This window comes from Nannospalax galili, unplaced genomic scaffold (genome assembly GCF_000622305.1).
Source record: "Nannospalax galili isolate Female #2095 unplaced genomic scaffold, S.galili_v1.0 scaffold185, whole genome shotgun sequence".
Taxonomy (NCBI): domain Eukaryota; kingdom Metazoa; phylum Chordata; class Mammalia; order Rodentia; family Spalacidae; genus Nannospalax; species Nannospalax galili.
In genome coordinates this window covers 1392653-1412560 of record NW_008355474.1, presented here as the reverse complement: position 1 = coordinate 1412560, position 19908 = coordinate 1392653, and the positions used below count along the sequence as shown (strand labels likewise).

The window sequence follows — 19908 nt, the reverse complement described above, 5'->3', positions numbered from 1 at the left end:
TGCCATAGTACACACCTACAATCACAGCACTTAAAAAGCAGGGGCAGGAGGATTGAGTTACAAAGTGAGCCCCTGTCTCAAAACACAAAGGGGGTAAGAATAGAGAAGGCTATTCTTACCAGACTATGGTTTTGTTGATAGCAGACAAACTAGCTGGATCTAATGACCTTAAGTCATTAATTAGTCCCTCTGGCTTGTCCAGAGGGATTAAGTTTTACAAATTCAAAACAACAGACATTAAGATGAGAGCTGTTGCATGGATGCTTCCTTTATAATCTACAGGACCAAGAGACAGTTACAAGGAACCATGTGATTTTTAGTAGGTAAACATCTGAAATTGAGACTGCCCCAGGATACCCGGTGCTTCCAACTCAACAGTGTATTCAGCTGCACAGCAAAGGAGCTCAAGAACAATGACCTCAACCCAACACTTAACACTCAGGGTGGGCTTCATCTTGGGCAGTTAACTAGAGGGACATAGAGGACCCTCCTGCTCTTAGTCTGTGACAAGTCACTGGCTACCTTAGAAAATCAGGCTTTTAAAAAAAACGGTTTGTAAGAAGTTGCTTAATTCCTTTGAGACTCAATTTCCTTATCTGTAAAGAAGATAAACTGAGAGAATTCACCTTAAGTAGTAAGGAGAAAATAGAACTTTGAAGCCCGGCAGGCAAATTTCAAACCTTAGCCCTGTGTGACCAAAAGGCAGGTTACCCAAACTAACCTTGCTTTCTTCAGCAGCAAAATGTGTTTAAGGATGTCTATGGTGAGCATTTCCAAAAGATCTTGCCTATACCATCTTACAGTAGATGCAAATAAACACTGGTTTCCTTCCTTTATTCCTACTTCATGGTCAGCAAATATAAAAGGGGCATGAATGTGGCAAGATGACAAAAGAAAATGCAAATGATTTGAGAATGGCACCAGGAGTTTGGTGTCAGATCTAGTCACCTCAAATTCCCTCTTCCCAATTTCCAGGGGGCCTACCTTCTGGCCAACTGCCCATCACTGAGGTTTTGACAAGTGCTGAAAGGGTAAGGACAAGAGGCTGCAGAAAGCAATGGGCACAAAGTACAGGGAGCACTACTGGAAAATAAAAAATGCTGGGGTCCTGACACATGGTCCTGCTGGGACCATCATCAGCAAACTGGAGGCTATGGGAAACAGACTGTGTGTCCAGCCAGAAGGCAGGAGAGGTGACTGAACTGGGAGAGTTCCCCACCAAGATGCAGCAACTGCCTCACCACTACCCCTGAGACCCAACCAACAGTGTGGAGCAAGAGGCCCTGCTTCCTGCAGTTGGTATTAGCTCTAAATTAGCCATAGAAAGAAAGACTCAGTACATGTAAACATGACAGGCTTCCACAGTCCTGGGAGAATGTCACCCGAGGAAGCCTGATGTATCCACAGCAGGACTCAGGGAAGGAGAATACATAGCACCATGGCCAGCATGCTTCAGGCTTAGCTCTGTACAGCACCCCAGTTCAACCTCTCAGTTCCAGAAGCTGGGACTGGCCAGGGGGTTTCTGTCCAAAGGGAAGTGCTTTATCATTTACAACACAGCAACCCAACCTTCTGCTTCCAAGAGGACATTGTATTTTAAACTCAGGAAGAGTCATAACCCTGGGAGGATCCAGCCTTCACATTCTACAGATAAAGGCTTCTCCTCTGGGAGTAGGCCCTCTGAGAGGGGAGGGGTGTACCCTCTGAAGAGGGAAGGGTGGTGACGGTCAGAGTATAATTTAAACTGTGTCCTGCACACAGATGCCTGTAACAACAAAAAATGGGAATATACCAGTGGGAGAAATGTGCTCTGTAGCCAAGTGGAAACCAAATAGTTTGGCTATACAAAGGGATTCTGAGATGTCCTGGTAGAGCTGATATAAACCCTGCCCTTACCTGCCACTTACCACATTCCACATCTGAAAGGCTAGCCCTATGGTCTCTGGCCACAAGTACCACAGGACTTCAGAAGCCTGTGGTGGAGCTAAGGAGGAAGTTAGAAAATGTGTTCAGTCCCAGTGGTGGGGCCCTGGGAAGCAGGTGGCCTGTTCCAGTCTCCAACCTTGGGGGAAGCTGTGTGGAGGAGGTAAAGGAACAAGTGGCTTGGGTGTGCTGATTCCCTTCTGGGGCAGAAGGGCCTGCTGATGTCTACCATAGCCATGTGTATCAGAGAGTGGTAGGGCAGCCTGAGGGAGATCTGAATATGCCTAAACAGTGTGTGTCTGATTCCCTTTTCACTCTGTGCCAAGCTGTCTCCCCAGACAGAGAGATTCAGGGTCCTGAGGCATAACTCCCCTGAAGGCTCGAATGGGCTCTGGTTCTGGACTTGACTGGCTTTGCTTGTCCTAGGGACTCCAGCTGAGCCCAATCCTCGACCTTCACACAAACTGGGACAGGTTGGGAACTTTGATGTTGAGATCGCCGATGTTGATGTTCCGTGGGATCTCAGGCAGGTTGATGTTCTTCACAGCAGATACAGCCCGTGCTGGGGCTGCTGAGAGGCCACCCTAGGAGAAATGAGAGGTGAGTGTGAGATGCGTTCTCAGTGTCACCTGCTTAATTCTTTAAAAACCAAATACATGAAGATCTAAGGAATTCCAAAGAGCACACACAGACTTTTTAATTTTCTTCCTCCTTTCTGAAAAGTGACCAACAAAACATTTTTAAGGGTAGCTGGAGCTTGGTATGGAGATCTGAAGCCTTTGTTCCTGTCAGACTACAAGGTCCACAAAAGCAGGCTGTGTCTTATGCAGTCTCATAGCCCAGGCTCCTAAAAACTGTCAGTGGCCTATCATTGGTACTTAATAAATGCTTGCTGAAATATTCTGAGATTGTTTATCCAGGTCACAATTGGTATTAAGGGTACTCTATTGGTTACAAAAAAAAAACAAAAAAACCTTTCCTCAAAAGGCCATCTTAACAAATACAAAGTCATAGGGAAATTCTTTAAAGGAAAAGCAGTATCACAAAAGCAATGTTGGCAACTGCCTGTCAACGTATGTGAACTGGAAAACCACAGGCTTTGGATGTCATTCGGCAACAAGCAGGTTGACATGCCAGACACAAAAGGATGGGTAACAAAACCCACCCAACAGAATCATTCTCAGTGTGAGAGGGAGAAGGTGACAAAGACTTTCAAAATCATTGCTCCCTGACTACTTTCAGGATACTCACTCAAATGCCACCATTCCCCAGCATGTCTTTGTTTATTTCCAAACCCCTTGCCTGACTTACTCACTAGGCCTGGAAGCTTCCCAACTTAACATTTCTCAGAGAACTCTAGCAGCCACAAGAGCTGTGGTCTGGAAAAACTTCTCCAACAGGCACACCAGTTCTCATAGAAAGAACTCCTCGTTTCGTAAGACCAGGTTCCATTACACAAATCAAAGAAACTGTTGAAGATACCCAAAAATTAAAGAGTAATCTATTCTGCTATTTCTGCATGTGTGAAGGTGCATGCCCCTAACTGCTACTCACTGGCAAGGCTAAGGAAGGGGACTGAAAGATCACAGCGTGATAAGACTAACTTTACCATGAGCTCCTGCACTGAGCCCAGTCCTGGGTGAGGGTCCAAAGGATATGGTGTTCCAAACCAACTTTATTGCAGCTTTTTAGAAGCCTCACTGAAAATAAGGAATCTGAATTTCTGAGGGCTTAAAAGATACTATGAAATATGGCTTCTGGGAGGTCAGATGCATATAACACCCATCCTGGGTGCTTCAGGGAGTGTGTGGCTTAGAGAGGAAGAATTATAAACCACAAATGTAGCCCATAACCAGTTGCCCCAGAAATGGTTTGTCCTCCTCTGTCATATGCCTTTCCATTCAAGACTGAGATCTCAAATCACCTTATCTGCTTTGTGTTTAGACTGGTCTTCAAGTCAGTTTTGATGGACTCAAGGAAGAAAGAAGAGTAGAAACTGTTTCCTAAGGCTCTAGAGCAACAAAACCCCACATAGGCATACACTCCTCCCTCTGCTGGGTCTTCTCTACCCAGACAGGGTAAGAGTGCAGCTGCTTCCTCACCTCTGATTTCTCCAGCCTGTTTTGAGCTTCAATCTGAGCCACAATTTCGTTCATGTTTGTTTCCAGCACCATTCCTCCCATCACTACCTCCTGGAGGATGTAGTGCACCTAGAAGAAAGGGAAAAACAAGAAGGGTCAGAGCAACTGTGAAGTGATTTCCTTTGGTTGTAGCAGTAGCAGAGGGGTCAGATGTGACACATACTGATCTATAACTCAGTCATCTACACTCCTCTAGCACAACCACCTCAGCAGTGAGACCACAGGAGTTCTCTCCCTTTCTGGCCTATGGTAGCCTGGTCTTCTATCAGCAGAGTTAGAGGTGTCTGGTACCCAAGGCAGTGAGGCAGCTGAGGCTTCTGAGTCAGACAGATCATGTTTAAATTCCAGCTCTGCTATTAGTTAGCTGAGTGGCCTTGAGTAAATTATCCTTTCAAAGCTTCAGCCTCCTTCCAGGGCTACAAGAATGGCTAGATGAGATAACTAGATCAAAAACAAGATGTAAACCATCTTGGCTGATGCCTTATATGTTGGGTTCTACATAAGTAGAGATGGCTTTTTTTTTTTTTGAGACAGGGTTTCCCTATAGCCCCATCTGGCTTGGAATCCACTATGTAGACCAGACTGGCCTCGAACTCAGAGATCCACCTGCCTCTGCCTCCTAACTGCTGGGCTTAAAGGCATGCGCCATCACACCCAGCTCAGTGTCCTTTCTATGGCCTTCTCGATTTTGCCCACAGAGAGCAGAGGGAATGCACTAGCCCACAATGGGGGATATGTCCTCTGACTTTGGGGATGGAGTAGATGGAGAAATTTCTATATATGCTCAGTAAGTCTTATTAACCACTTCTCTGAACTCTTTTTCTAAATTTTTTATGATATGAATTACTCATATTATGCATGAATATATAACTATAGACAAATAAAATTTAACAGTAGAAGGGTTTGTTGGTTTTTTTTTTTGGTCTTTTTTTGAAACAGGGTCTTCCTGTAGCCCCAGCTGGCCTGGAACTCACTATGAAGACCAGGCTGGCCTTGAACTCGCAGAGATCTGCCTGCCTCGACCTCACACGTGCTGGGACTACAGGCTTGCTCCACCACGCCTGGCTAGAAGTTTCATATTTAGGTAATATATAAAGTGTTACACAAGACTGCTTTTCAAGTTGTTCCCTAGGGGAACTACACTGTTTATATTTCCCTATCAAATAGTCTTCTGGATGTATGAACTATATGGAGGTTCCTCAGAAAACAAAAACAGAGTTGCTGTATGACTTAACAATTCTACTTCTGGGTAATATCCAAAAGACTGAAAGTAGGGACTCAAAGAGATATTTATATATCCATGTTCATATAGGCAATGGTCACAATAGGCAACAGGTGGAAACAACCCAAGTGTCCACCAAATGGATAAACAAAATGTGGTATGTTCATAAAATACAATATTATTGGGTGGCAGAGGCAGGCGGAGCTCTGTGAGTTCAAGGCCAGCCTGGTCTACATAGTGAGTTCCAGGACAGCTGGGGCTACAGGGAGATCCTGTCTCCTGTCTCAAAAACACCAAAAAAAAAGGAAGGAAATTTTGATACATGTATACATCCATATAACACAAATACTATATAACATGACTAACACTTGAGTACACTATGCAAAGCAAAATAAAACGTCTACAAAAAAACAACCTGTAGGATTTCACTATGAGGTACCTAAGGTCAAATACATAGAAAGAGAAAGCAGAACAACGGCCGTGGGAGGTGGGGTGGGTGAGTGCTGTTGTTTAATGTGTACAGAGATTCAGTTTCCAAAAATGAAGATCTCTGGACATGGATGGTCGTGATGGCTACATATGAATGTGATCAACTTAATGCTATTGACCACAATTAAAAATAGTAAACATTAAACTTTAAAAAAGAAAGAAATAGGCCTCTATATTAGTACTCTTAGTGTTTTATTCTCTTTGCTTAACCAATCTCTTCCTCATTGATGAAAACAATTCTATTGTTGAGTATCTGCCATATGCCGAGCACTTCATGAAGCTTATTTTAATTTTACAATATTTATCTGCATTTGGTAATTATGATGGTTAGTTTGTAATGTCATCTTGCCACAACTTAGAATCTCCTGGGAAGAGTCTCAACTGAGTGACTGTCTTTATCAGGTTAGTCTGTGGGCATGCCTGGGGGGATTGTCTTTATTCTTAACTGAAGGAAGACCCAGCCCATTGTGGAAGACACCATTCCCTAGGTAGGGAGTTCTGAACTATCTAAGACAGAAGAAGGCTAGAAGAAAGCAAGCAGGCAACATGGGTGTGTTCTTTTTTCTTTACTCCTGACTGTGGACAGTGATGTGACTAGCTACTTGGCCTCCTGCCACTGTGACTTCCCCACATGATGAACTGTGAGCTAGAACTATAAGCCAAATAAACCCTCTCCTCTCCTAAGTTGTTTTTTGCCAGGGTATTTTATCACATCAACATAAATGAAATAGGAGCCTGGAGTGGTGGCACATACGGAACTCTGTGAGTTCAAGGCCAGCCTGGTCTACATAGTGAGTTCCAGGCAAGTTGGGGTAAAAGGGAGACCCTGTCTCAAAAAGACCAAAAAAAAAAAAAAAAACAAATAAACAAAAGAACCATAAATGAAAATTCATTTTATACATGAGGAAAAAAAAAATCAATGAAACTATAAAAATGCCAGGTGTATCAGTACCAGAACTGAGTGCTGAATGTAGGTTTGGTGGATCTATATTCTGAATCTGCTATATTCACCCATGACTGCTAGTGCACATGGATCCAGACTTGCCTTTGGTATAACAAAGCTCTGTGTGAATTCTTCCCTCTCATCCCCAAGGTCTAGAACAAAACCCAGCACAGCCTTTTACCAGAGGCTGAATGGATAAAAGGCTTTACCATTCAGCCTTTTACCCAGGCTGAATGGATAAAAGGCTTTCCCACATCTGAGTAGAAAATTTCTTGTGGCTTTAGAGGCTTAGAAGATGGATGACAGTATGGTTGTGGAGGTTTTATGGAGAAGGTATAGCAAAAGGCCTAATATATGATATTATGGGGATCAGAAAATAGAAAGAAAAGTTTAAAACTTCTAATTTGGATACTAAATCATAAAGGCAGCATTTCTAAAAGCTATTCAAATGTGTTCTAAATGTAAAAATAAAAAAGCAAACCGATTTTCAACAAAACTAGAAGAAAATACAAATTTCAGACCCCTAAAGATAGAAATGCTGTCAAAAGCAGGAGGCTCAGGCAAGGCTCCCTTTGCTTCATGGAAGGATAGGGAGAAAAGAGAGGGAAGAGACGGAAGCTGGTGACCTCAGCAAGGCCTATGAAAATATACTTCCTAGAAGCAAAGCACACACAAATTCTTCGGTGTGGAGGGAAGACATTTTCTTGGACCTAAAGTTAGGGCTACATGGAAAAACACAGGAGCCAGCTCTATCTGCCTTGCAAATGTGGTTTTTGTTGGTGCAGAGAAGAAAGTCTTTGCATTGTGGAAATGCTCACAGATGCCTATTTTTATTTGCTAGCAAGAATCATGGGCACATAAACTCACCCAGAACTCTCTATCATAGGGTCAACTGCATCTATCCTGGAACACAGTCTCAGCACCTCCCCAAACAAAATTCCTGAAAATAGCTAGTATCTGAAAAATGAACCTATTTAAAGATAACTATAAAAAGAAATCTACACAAGATCTAAAGATACAACAAAGAAAATTAGGAAACAGGAAACCAAATGATAGACAAAGACTACATAATGGAAAAGTACTGCTATGTAACAGTTGAAATTAAAGTAAAACATTTTGAAAATTATAAAAAAAGGAATGGCTAGGTGTGGTCTTTATCCCAGTACTTACAAGGCAGAGCCAAGTGGATCTCTGTGAGTTTGAGGCTAGCCTGGTCCACATAGTGAGTTCAAGGCCAGCTAGGGCTACATAGTGAGACCTTGTCTCAAAAACAAAAACAAAACGAAAGAAATGACATGGCTAAGACACAGCTCAGAGTTCTAGCACTTGCTTGGTGTGTTAAAGGTTGTAGATTTGGGCTGGGCGAGGTCGTGCATGCCTTTAGTCCCAGCACTTGGGAGGCAGAGGCAGGAGGATCTCTGTGAGTTTGAGGTCAGCCTGGTTTCCATAGTGAGTTCCAGGTCAGCTGAGGCTACAGGGAGACCCTATCTCAAAAAAGGGCCAAAAAATAATAAAGGTCCTAGATTTGCTCTCCAGTATTGCAAACAAAATTTAAAAATTTAAATGTATTTTGCTGGGCATGGTGGTACACACTTGTAATCCCAGCTAGTTGAGAGGGTGAGGCAGGAGAAATAGTTGTCTCTAAGAAGCAAGAACTCAAAGTTGAAATGCAAGAGATCATAGCAGGGGGATAGGGAGATAAGAAGGCAAGAAAGTGTTCTGTGGTGGAGCTCAGTGACAAAATGGAAGGAAAAAAGATTACAAAATTGAAGAGGAAACTAGAAGTAACACTAGAGACATTGCTAAAAACAATACAAATAAAAGGAAAGAAATGGAAAAAAGTGAATGAAACAAATTAATTAAAAGAAAAGAGAAGGAATGCAACTTAGCTGGCAGAGTGCTTGCCTAGCAGGAATGGGATCCTGGTCTTTTCCTCAACACTGCACAAACCAGGTGTGGTGGCACATGACTGATCCCAGCATTTGGGAGGTAGAAGTAGGAGGGTTACAAGTTCAAGGTCATTCTTCGCTATATAGGGAGTTTGAGGCCAGTCTGGCTAGAGACCTTGTTTCAAAAAAAACCTAAAAAATAAACAAACAAAACACCCACAAATATTTAATGCTAGCAGAAAAAAGAGCACTATCTACAACATTCTTAAGGACACAAAGAGTGACTCAAGGAACCTAGAAAACTTGTGATGACCAAGGAGTAACAGAAAGACTATGGCATTGCACAACATGGGTGCACTTATACACATGCAGGCAATACACTCATACACATAAAATAAGAATAATAAATAAGTTTTAAAAAATGACTATGGCATAAAGGAAAGACCAGCTGTGAGTGCTGAAGCTACTTAGTGGGCAGGTTAAAATTGAAAGGTGACAAGAAGGCATCAATGTTCATGCCTCAACAATGTAGAAAATGACAACTAGCAAAAATTAGGAAGAAAATGGAGGGAAGAGACCAAGAACACCAAGATCAAGATCGCCTTACCCTCAACAGCTGACGGACAGACAGCATGTAAATCTAACAACTCCAGATAGGGTTACGATGATTTTTACTATGACACCCCCCCACACACAAAGTCCAAACCCACCATCATTTGCTATAAATAAACCTCGAGAGCCATCTATTAGGGGCAAGAAGATCTCTGGTGCAGGGCTGGAGAGATGCTCAGCAGTTAAGAGCACAGATTGCTCTTGCAGAGGACCTAGGTTCAGTTCCTAGCACCTACATGGCAGCTAACAATCAGCTATAATTCCAGTTCCAGGAGATTTGATGCCCTCTTCTGATTTCCAAGGGCACTACACAACACGGATGCAATTACATACATACAGGATGCAATTACATACATGCAGGCAATACACTCATACACATAAAATAAAAATAATAAATAAAATATTTTTACAAAGAGGTCTAAGCCAAAAGGCATCAACTATAATTTCATCTACCTAAAGGAGACCTTGCAAGCACAGTGACATGTGACTGTAACCCAGCACTCAGAGCAAGAGGCAAGAAGATTGTTGAGTTCCAGATCAGCCTGGACACAGAGACACTGTCTCAAAAAGCCAAAAAGCACTCTCTGTATTGTTTTGGGTGGCTTGTTGGGAAGAAGAGGTTCAGTGGAAGTGGGAGGGGATAAGAGAGAATAATTAGGGGCAAATATAATCTAAGTATATGACTGCAAATGTGTATAAAATTGTGAAATTAAAAAGTACTCCTGGGCTGGAGAGATGGCTCAGTGGTTAAGAACACTGGCTGTTCTTACACAAGACCTGGGTTCAAATCCCAGCACCCACATGGCAGCTAACAACTGTCCATAACTCCAGGGCCAGGGGATCTGACAGCCTCTTCTGTCCTCCACAGGCATGGCATGACACGAGTGCACTTACCTACATGCAGGCAATACATGCATACACATTAAAAATTTTTTTTTGGCATGGTGGCGCATGCCTTTAATCCCAGCACTTGGGAGGCAGAGGCTGGCAGATCTCTGTGAGTTCAAGGCCAGCCTGGTCTACGTAGTGAGTTCCAGGATAGCTGGGGCTACAAGGAAACCCTGTCTCAAAAAGACAAAAAAAAATGTGTGTGTGTGTGTGTGTGTGTGTGTGTGTTTCCTGTTTAAAATAAAAAAAAGTTCTCCTTGCCCCCCCCCATAAAGGAGAACTGCAACACCTGTGATGAAGTAGTAAGTACAGAACCCTTTAAGATGCCCCCACCTCCCACTGTCTTGTGGCTGTCTTGCCCAAACCTAAGTCAATTTCCTTTTAAAGTAACTTCTCCTTCCATAGCATTCACTTTAATTTTTACACATTGGTTTCTCTTCTTACTCTTGGTTTGCCTGTACACATTTAATTAAATAAAGGCATGCACCACCACACCCATATTATTTAATTAAATTCTATAATTACAATATTTGTGTATTGGTATAAACGAACCTGAACTGTCCCATTCAGGACACATAGGCACATGACTTCATGGGTGTTTATGAGCATAGGATGAGTGAAAGGCAGCTCATGGTAACCTTGCAAGTTAGTCAGGACCTCTCCTGACTAAAAGGCAAAGAAAACATCTGAGTGGCTAGCGAGTGAGCCGAGAAAATTGGAGGCTCCCAAACAAGGATATGGAAAGCAAGCAGCCAAGAATTGAAATTGAACTCAAACACCTGAAGCACTAAAGATGTGGTCAGAGTACAAAGAAGGGTACTGTTCAAGAACAGGAGAAGGCTGATCGGCTGATCTGGAGGATGCCAGCAGAAACCTAGGTAACATCTGAGAGAACGCTAAGAGTTAAAGTATGCCTTAACCAAAGGATGTTGAGGGGAAGAAGACTGACATGGGAGGCAAGTAGATAATTCAAAATGATGGACTAGAAGAAATCAGAGACAAAGGTCTTCAAGAGCTTGACACCAAGCCAAACAGTGTACAAACATAAATTATCAGAATAATTGAGTATTTTGTTAACTCATCAACCATCTATCATAATGACACTAGCAAAACTACTCAGAAATGTTTAATGGAATTTAAACCAAGTGCTATTTGATCTCTTAGTTTTGCCAATCCAACAGTAATCTGACCTAGAAATAATCACAATCAGGAAGAGTTTCATCTGAAATAGATTTAAGACAACTCAAGATACCAATAGAACAACTTGATAGGAAACTAGCAAGAAAACATGTAGGCAAGAGATGCAGTCTTAAGCATTTTGTAAAATATGAGGTAGGAGCTGAGGTTTCCCAGGATCAAGATTTATAAATTTATGGCCATACTTTTTTTTTTTTGGTCTTTCTGAGACAAGGTTTCCCTGTAGCCCCAGCTGGCCTGGAACTTGCTATGTAGACCAGGCTGGCCTTGATCTCACAGAGATTCACCTGCCTGTCTCCCAAGTGCTGGGACTAAAGGCACGTGCTACCATGTCCAGCTTACAGCCGTACTTTAATGAGTGAAAGCTAGTGTTTATAGTTCTGTATTTAAAATTTTTCTCTAAGCCACGCGTGGTGGTACACACCTTTAATCCCAGCACTCAGGAGGCAGAGGCAGGTGAATATCTATGAGATCGAGGCCAGCTTGGTCTACATAGCAAGTTCCAGGTCAGCTGGGGCTACAGGGAGACCTAGTCTCAGCAAAACAAAACAACAACAGAACACCAAAAACCCCCAAATTTTTCTCTTGAAATTTCTCAGAATAAGAATAGCTAAAATGCCAATTCCTTTACAGATAATCTGACACCACACCAGCTCCTGGGTATCTGTAGCCCTTCAGTTTTTCTTTTCTAAGAAGCTGTTAAATCCTTCCTTCAGGGTACTTATATCTACAACTGGATCCACTGGGTATTCGATTTAGTTCCTTTACTATTTTCTGTCAACAGAAGTTGTCTATTTGGGATAGATGTGGTGGTGCATACCTTTAATCTGAATTTGAGGCCAGCCTGGTCTATGTCGTGAGTTCCAAGCCAGCCAGTGCTAAATAGTGAGACCCTGTCTCAAAACAAAAACAAAACAAAAAAGTTACCTATTTGAAGCTGGATGTGGTAGTAAACATTTAGAATCCTAGCAGTTAGGAAGCTGAGGCAGGAGGAATACAAGTATGAGGACAGCCTGGGTTACAGTAAGACTGTCTTAAAAAAACAATGCAAGTTATCTGTTTGAGACAGTCCCTAGAGGTGATACAAATGTCCTAACCAGTAAAGGAATGTAGCAGTCAGTGTCTATGTCTTCAGTGACCCAGTGCATTTATAGATGAAACAGTAACAACATTATCTGGTATGTGCTGAGGATGCCAACAAGTGCTTAGGGATAATGTTGGAACTTCTGGAAGGTGTGACTCCTGATGAACACAAATCCGAGGTTCTTCAACCATAAAAGACCTGATCAGCAGCTCTACTATAAACATGCAAAGACAGAGAGAAAATAAGAATGGAAGACAGTTGGACTGGAGAGATGTCTCACCAGTTAAAGAGTGTTTGCTGCTCTTGCAGGGTACCCAGGTTCAGTTCCAAGCACCCACATGGCTGCCAACAATTGTTCATAACTCCAGTTCTAGGGGATCTGACACGCTCTTCTGCCCTCTGTAGGCACTACACACACATAGTGCACTTACACATATGCAGGCAAAACACTCATGAACATAAAATAAAAAATTTCTTAAAAAGTATAAAAAGACTGGAAGAATGTTAAATGACTCTAGGGCTGCAGAGTGCTCAGTGGTAGAGTGCATTTTCGAGGACCCGGGTTTGATCCTCAGTACCACACACAAGAAAAGAAGACTGTCTAACCTGTTGAGATCTCTTGATGGAAAGAAAGCACTTCTCCAAATGAGCCAGAACTTATAATAATGCTGCCAACTGCTGAGATCTGCCGATTCCTACCCCTCACTACTTTCAATCATTCTTCATGCTAATCCTGCTAAGCAGTTCTGTAAAAATCAGAAACACTCTTCCAGGTTTGAGGTTCTGACTACCCAGGGTTGGACCAACTAATGTCAAGGAAGTTAAGGCCTCTGCTGGTAGAGTTCACCCTCTTCTCAGTGACTAGGATGGGAGTCTACTGAGGTACTTAAGCGAGTATACTGCCATGCTGTTTTTCATGTCTCTTGTTGACCATGATCCTTTGAGGTTCTGTGTTAAATCCCCTCGGGATGCCCAGTGCTCTGCAGTGCACTTAATTCATAATTGCTGGTGGGATGAAGGAAAGAGTCCCATACTATGCTAAGGTCTAGATTTGAAGACACAGCATGTTGCTCTGGCATGCTGGCCCTCTGAAACTCACTCTACTATCTGGGACACATCATTACTACTTCAGATGAAACAGATTGAAATGAGCCTGCTAGCCTCCCAACAGGATTGACAGAGTCCAACAGGTAAAACATAAGCATGACTTCAAAGATACAGAAATCTGGCTGAAGAACTTCTGGGAGTGGAGACAAGTCAGTTTGAATAGCCATTCCCAAGGATATATGGTACCAGGACCTTCATGGTTCCATCTTTGGTTACAGTTCTCAATTAAGTTAAAGTTCTGAATCTAACCCCACATCAACAGTGACTACCACTAGAAACAAACTGACCAGAAGCCTAAAGATTATGAGGAAGGCGGGGTAAGTAAGGCATTTAAATGGCTCCCTTTCTCTTTTTCTCTGAGAAGGAACAGTCTCCAAATCTCAACTTCTCATATTCTAAAGTTGACATATTAAACTTACCATCCCTTCTCCAGTAAATATGAAAAGTAAAGCTCAAAAAGTCAGCTAAAATCTCTAATGTTACCCAAAATGTGGTGTCACAGAGTACCCCTGTAGCACTGCTTCCACAACAAAATGAAGCTGTTGGGGGGATGGCAGGACACCATTCTTAGAGCTTCATGGGCAGGGAGAGTAAGTAACATCTGGGACACTATCAGCCCACTGGTCATACCATAGTCCCAGCTTAATGACATCCACAGAAACTTCTAGAATAGAGCTATCTCCCTGCCCTCCCAATGTTTTACAACAGAGGACAAAGCCTGACAAAGGACAGGGGTACAAACTCCCACTGCCTGACCACAACACAGAAGACAATAAAATGCTAACCAAATATTTTTAAAAAATGATCATTCTGCTTATGCTGGAAAATTAGGATGTCAACTTCATAACACTGTAGCTTTTAAAAAAGCTGAGCTTACAAGTTCACTACATAAAAAGCCAAGTACAGATAACATTTTTCTATCCCTTATTGGCTTGGATTGCTTCAGTAATTTATTTGAAAGGCCTTCAGAGATTAAGTAGGGAAGAAATTCTTGGGAGAAGGGATGAATCATTTTCCTGTCTGCTAGAGGGCGTGTACCAGAGAGCCACAGAGGATGAGTGGACTAAGCACCACTGACTGGGGAAGAGAAATCACTGGGTATCACCTTGCACTCAGGGTCAGGTTCTAGTTCCCATAATTTCCATGTAAGAAAGAAACGAAAAGCAAAAGAACACAGAAAAACACCCTCTAGAGACCAGGTGTACATGCCTTTTTCTCTCTGCCTATTCTTTCTGGAATCCAGGGCTTCACCAGCATCTTAATACATACAAAGCAAAGCTGTTCTGACACCCGTGGCTTGCCTTGCATCTTTGTACCTAAAACTGAAAATGTGGTAATCAGACTCGACTGCTGTTAGAGGAGTGTCAACATGGGAGTTACTGTAATAAGCAACATGGAGGACGTAGAGAATCAGGCACACTTGTTCCACTGAGGAACTTAAGAGCTCAGTGGTCAAAAGCATTGGCTGCTCTTGCAGAGGACACAGGTTCAGTTCTCAGCACCCACAGGGCGGCTAACAACCATCTCTAACTCCAGTTACAGGGTACCCAATACCTTTTTCTGACCTCCATGGACACTGCACACATGATTGCACTTACATACACACAGGCAAAACATTCATACATATAAAATAAAAATAAATAAAAATAAAATTTTTAAAAAGAGTTAAATCCTTAAATCATCACTATATTGTTTTTTTTTTTTTTAGGTTTTTTTTTCGAGACAGGGTCTCCCTGTAGCCCCAGCACTATGTAGACCAGCCTGGCTTTGATCTCACAGAGATTCACCTGCCTCTGCCTCCTGAGTGCTGGGATTAAAGGCATGTTCTGCCATGCCTGGCCAGTACATTATTTTATTGGAAACTTTTAGAAGTGCACTACATGCTTCCAAGATTTCTTTAACAGGCTATTTTGTTTATTACCCACCCCTGCTTGCTGGTTAGTTTTTGTCGACTGGACACAAAGTAGAGTCACCTGGGAAGAGGGAACTTCAATTGAGGAATGGTCTCCATCAGAATAGCCTGTGGGCCTGTCTGTGGGGCATTTTCTTGATTGCTGGTTGGTGTGAGAAGACCCAGCCCACTATAAATGGTGCCATCCCTGGGCAGGTGGGCCTGAACTGTGTAAGAAAAGTAGCTGAGCAAGCCAGGGGAGCAAGCCAGTAAGCAGTGCTCCTCTGTGGTCCCTGCTTCAGTTCCTGCCTCCAGATTCCTGCATTGAGTTCCTGCCCTGACTTTCTTCAATGATGGATGGTCACTTGTAAGATACAATAACCTTTTCCTCCCCAAGTTGGTTTCGGTCAGGGTTTTATCACAGTAATAGAAAACAAACTAAGAGCTCGAGAGACGGCTCAGTAGTTAAGAGCACTGGTTGTTCTTCAGAGGACTCAGGTTGGATTCCCAGCATCCACATGGTAGCTAACAACTGTCCATTAACTCTAGTTCTAGGGGATCCGATGCCCTCCTCTAATCTCTGTGGGCTCTGCATGACACAAGTACACTTACATACATGCAGGTAAAACACTCATACATAAAAAAAAAATTAAGTTAAATTAAAATTAAACTGGGAGTGGTGGTACACACCTTTAATCCCAGCACTTAGGAGGCAGAGGCAGTTGGGTCTCAAGGCCAGCCTGGTCTACATAGTGAGTTCTAGGACAGCTGGAGCTACAGCGAGACCCTGTCGTAAAAAGACTAAAATTAATTAATTAATTAATTAATTAAAATTTAAAAAGTAAACTAGAACACATCCCTCCCTCAAACTTAGTCAGTTAAGATCAATTAATGTGTTGTACTATAATGCTGAACTACCTTTAGGAATTCTCAAAGAGCTATTTGGTCCTAAGCCCCTGGACTGAACAGATTGTTATGTTTAAAGCAATCACTCTTCTTTTTTTTTTTTTTTTTTGAAAAAGGGTCTCCCTGTAGACCCACCTGGCCTCGAACTCACAGAGATCTGCCTGCCTCTGCCTCCCCAGTGCTGGGATTAAAGGCGTGTGCCCTGCACATTCACTCTTTACCAGAGGAATGTGATCTATTACAACATCCACTTTCAAATATGTTTAACATCACAGAATGTTAAGAGCTCAGAGGAATAGTGATAAGATGTGGACCTTGTCCTCAAGCACTAGAAATCAAGGAAGATAAAATGCCTACAGAATTAACTATAATAAAAGGAGATTGAGATAAGTGCCATGACCCAAGTACAGAATGCTGTGTCAGCTCAGGGAGGGAGGCCTGAAACTAACCATCACATGATGGTGGTAAATCACCTAGCAACTTGCTTTTCTGCATGTTCTAGGAATTCTGTAATGAAAGGATCATCACTCACTGGCTTCATGGTTTAGGCTCTTTGAGTATATATACTTGATTGTAGCAAACTGTGCTGACTTCTCATTATTACTCCTTTTTAAAAGAAATCAATTCTTACTATTAGGGTTTTCTGAATTTTTGTTGGTTTGTTTTGCAGTGCTGGGGATCAGATGAGTCTTGTGCATGACAGTAAATGTTCTATCTCTGAGTTACACCCACTAATTTATTCAAAAAAAACTGTCCTAGGGGGTTGGGGAGATTGTGCAGCAGTTAAGAGTACTTGCTGTGTAATCATGAGGACTAGAGTTGGGATCCCAGCACCCATGTAACTAATGAGTGTCTGCAAACAGTTGTAACTCTGGTTCTAAGGGATCCTATAGCTCCTCCACATGCAGAGGCATACAAAACCACATGCACACTCAAGCACACTCATGCACAGACACACAAATAATCTTTTAAAAAACTTTCTAAAGCTAGAGCTTAAAGGTAGAACACTTACCTAGTATGTTTGAGACCTTGGGTTCAATTCCCCGTACAAAGGGAGAGAGGGAGGGAAGAAGAGGAAGGAGAGGAGAGGAAAGGGAGGGAGGGAGGGAGGGAGAGAGAGAGAGAGACAGAGAGAGAGAAAATGAATCTACATACTTAAGTCTGGTGCAATGGTACACACTAGGCATACCAGTACTTGGAAGTTGAGGCAAAAGGACTACTGAGAATTCTAGGACAGTCTGAACTAAATTACAGAATAAGACCCTGTCTCAAAAAAGAAAAAAAAAAGGAACTGGAGAGATGGCTCAGCAGTTAAGAGCACTGGCTGCTCTTTCAGAGGGTTTAGTTCCCAGCACCTGAATGGCAGCTCACAATCTTAACTACAGGTGATCTGATCTAATGTCCTCTTCTGGGAAGGAACTCATGTGTGGTACTGTAAACATAGCCAAATACACATGGCTGGAGAGGTCATAGATCTTGGAGAAAATCCTAAGGCTGTAACATCCCTAGACAAATGTAATTTTTTACTATATACAAATCATGGATCCTTATATTTACAGACAAGTATGCCAGCCACCCCTCATCAAAGAAGCTTCCTTTGCAACATACGGAGACTATTGCAGAGTTCCACAACTGGTCACGCACGGAGAAAACATGTCTGAGACGCCCAAACCTAAATAACACATCTACAATGGAACCTCTACACCTAAGGTTCATGGAACATAGTGGAACAAGGGGTAGAGAAAATACTAATGCACCTCTCAACTCTCAATAGTGAAGCTCCCTCATGCAACAGAGGGCTATGAACACAAAAGGCCACAAATGGCCAAAGTGTAGAGATTATGAGTCTGCAAAGTGTGAGTCCCTGAACAGGACTCCTATATCAAGCTTCACCCACCCAGGGCTCAGGGACCATTGCAAAGAGGGGACAGAAAGACTGTAGGAGCCAAGGAAGGAGGTATATTACCATAAGGAAACAAGAGTATTACAGGCTCCTGGGACTTTGCTCAGCAATAGTGACAACATGCACAAGACCTATGAAAACTCAAGCAGACAAAAACCCAACATAGAACTGGGAAAATGGGCAGCAGGCCCCAACCTTCACGGAAGAACTATTGGCAGCTGATTACTGCTGGGTGAGGGAGAGTTGATTTTCTTTAATGGAGTGACTCTAGATAGGCTGACTAGACCCCAGGGGAATAACTCACACCAAGTGACATCTGGGTACACTAGCTTGACTTAATAGGCCTTAATATATATAACTGGATGTATGAAATCTATGGGGGGAGGACAATGGGGGGGTTATATGGGGGAGGGGATATAAAGATGATTAAGATGTTTTGTATGAAATACACAAAAATTCAATAAAAATATATACATTAGATCCCTGTGAGTTCAAGGCCAGACTGGTCTACATAGTGAGTTCCAGGCCATCTGGAGCTACAGGGAAACCGTCTCAAAAAAAGTCCCCTCCCTCAATCTATCTATCTATCATCTATTTATCTATTTTTTTTTTAAACGTTGGGGGAGAAAAGGCCCTTCAAGGTGAACAGCAGCACAGGCACAGGCAAGGATGGACCAGAGATCTTTTCCCCTTCTCTTTGATAAGTAAGATAAGTGAGGTAGCCTTGGACGGAATTATTATCCAGTAAAGTAAAACCAGGAGACACTAGGGTTGTACAAGGGGTTTAGAAACTATAAATCTGGTAAGATTCCTAGAAAATTGCAGGTTTATGGCTGGGAAGAGAGAAAGGCCTTAAGCAGCTATTAATTGTGCTGGATACTGGCAAGAGGCTTCAAATGGATTCTAGGGTGAAGGGCTCATTTTCCTTCTCTCCTCCAATCTTCCCTTGCCTTGCTATGTGAGGTAGGAGGACCTCAAATTTGGAGCCAGTTGGGGCTATTATATAGCAAAATTCCATTTCAAAAAACTAGGGGCTGGCCGGGTGTGGTAGCTCACGCCTTTAATCCCAGCATTCAGAAGGCAGAGGCAGGTGGATTTCTGTGAGTTCAAGGCCAGCCTGATCTACATAGTGAGCTCCAGGTCAGCTGGGGCTACTGGGAGACCCTGTCTCAAAAAAAAGAACAAAACAAAAACCAAAACAAAACAAAAAAACCTAGGGGCTGGAGATGTAGCTCAGTTATAGAACATTTGTCTAGCATGAGGCAGGCCCTGGGTTTGACCCCAGCACTGCAAAGGAGGAGGAAGGGGTTATTTCACCTTGAAAATAAACTCATAAAGCTAGGCGTAGTGGCACATGCCTTTAATCCTAGCACTGGAGAGGCAGAGGCAGGTTGATCTCTGTGAGATCGAGGCCAACCTGGTCTACATAGCAAGTTCCAGGCCAGTTGGGGCTACAGGGAGACCCTGTCTCAAACAACAACGACCACCTCCAAAATGAACAAACCAAAGGGGGGGGAAAAACAACTCAAAACAAAATAAAAACCAAACCACAGGTATATAAACTCACAGACTTAGGAAGCACATCTATTATACATCAATAAAACAACTGCATAAAGTGTGCCCAGTACTGTTTGGCTAACTAATAAACAGTTGCAAACTGACAATATTGCAATATTTGCAATTTACTGGAACAATTGGGATTGAAAACAGGCT

General features: G+C 42.6%; 1 protein-coding gene across 1 annotated transcript in view; it reads right to left on the bottom strand.

Moving 5' to 3' along the window:
• Positions 1-250: 250 nt before the first annotated feature.
• Ap3s2 (adaptor related protein complex 3 subunit sigma 2) overlaps positions 251-19908 on the bottom strand; it is a 53855-nt gene continuing 34197 nt past the window's right edge. The window contains exons 5-6 of the mRNA XM_008852805.3: positions 4026-4133; positions 251-2507 (exon numbers count right to left, since the gene is read on the bottom strand). Coding sequence (XP_008851027.2) covers positions 2379-2507; positions 4026-4133 — 237 coding nt within the window. The 3' untranslated portion in view covers positions 251-2378. The remainder of the gene's footprint in view (positions 2508-4025; positions 4134-19908) is intronic.